The sequence below is a fragment of the Morus notabilis genome, unplaced genomic scaffold (assembly GCF_000414095.1).
Source record: "Morus notabilis unplaced genomic scaffold, ASM41409v2 Scaffold112, whole genome shotgun sequence".
NCBI lineage: Eukaryota > Viridiplantae > Streptophyta > Magnoliopsida > Rosales > Moraceae > Morus > Morus notabilis.
In genome coordinates this window covers 501,230-502,601 of record NW_010367100.1, presented here as the reverse complement: position 1 = coordinate 502,601, position 1,372 = coordinate 501,230, and the positions used below count along the sequence as shown (strand labels likewise).

The window sequence follows — 1,372 nt, the reverse complement described above, 5'->3', positions numbered from 1 at the left end:
TACAAGTACGTACGTATCGCAAGCTTTATGATTGACCTAAGAATATGAATAAATTAGCCTCTTCAAGCTTATAAACATTTATTTTGACACTAATAAACTTCTTGAGAACTTATATTTAATTTATTCAGTAACTTATAATATTTATATATATATATATATTTTTTTCGAGCACATATGCTTCGTACATATATGGCAGAAAGTTACATATAACTTGCTACTAGTCATGGCAGTCCTAATTTATTTAATAAATATATTATATCTAGTAAGTAATACTATATATCCCTTTCTTGTTTATATAACTTTGGAACATACTTGTCCCACTAACGCCTTCAGAAAGCATACAAGGCACGTATACCATTAATGTCATCTGCGTTCAGCTCCCTCTTAATTGCACCAGAGTTGATGCTCGGATACATTATTGCAGCCGCAACGGTGCTGTGATCAAGCCCTAGAAGATGACCTATTTCATGCACCGCGACGGATTCCAAGTCCATCTGGTAGTAGTTCGGATTCTCGCTCCAATATTCGTCGGCGTCGTAGTGGAACCACCCGACGGACGGAGCGTATGCATGGGCTATGGTGCCTCCGGTCCCGTCGAAAGGCGCGTTGTCCCCATGGTAGCCGCGGAAGAACCCTATTGAAATATCGGACTGGACATTGGATGCTACTTCAGTGAAAGTAAAGCGGGTTACTCTCGCCCATCTCTGAAACGCCCGGTAGACAATCGATCTTATGTTGCTGGTACCGGGGACTTGGACACCGGCGACGAAGCGGTAGGTCAGCTGGTATTTATTCCAGCGCGGGCTCCCACGGAAGAAGGAATAGTGCCTAACTCCATGGATGAGCTGCTTGTGGACGTGGTCGTGGTCGTGGTTGTGGTCGTGGTCGTGGTCGTGGTCGTGACTTATGGGGAAAGACGTTGTACCATTGACGGTGTCTGGGAATCCACACCGGGGCAGCATCATTTGCCTCACCGTGGGCGGGTCTAGGGTTCCGGTGACATTCAGATTGTAGTTTCGTTGGTACGCTTTGATGGCGGACTCCAAAACGTCATCAAAATAGTCAATACTATTGACATCGTCATAGTTTTGGGCTTCGGCGACGTTCTCAACTGCTTCAGAATCCAAGTATCCAAATCGTTGAAGATATTGCTTGAGCTCAGAGAGGCCCGGAACGATTTCGCCCTTGTGGCCTCCGGTCAAGTTTTGGATGAAACCAAAGGCATTGCGGTTTGTGGGTTGGGATTGAATTGTGCCCAAACAAAGGAAAAAGTAGCCAATAAAAAAGTAAGCAGCCAAGAGTACCATTGGGATAGCTTTTGGCGCCATAATTCAGATTTAGTGATGTGTAGTTGGTTTGTGTATATTGTGTA

At 44.5% G+C, this 1,372-nt stretch overlaps 1 protein-coding gene across 1 annotated transcript; it reads right to left on the bottom strand.

Moving 5' to 3' along the window:
• Nucleotides 1-209: 209 nt before the first annotated feature.
• On the bottom strand, nt 210-1,372 carry LOC21399857 (metalloendoproteinase 3-MMP). The gene has a single exon (XM_010111900.2). The coding sequence runs from the start codon at nt 1,326-1,328 to the stop codon at nt 330-332; it is 999 nt and encodes a 332-aa protein (XP_010110202.1). The 5' UTR covers nt 1,329-1,372; the 3' UTR covers nt 210-329.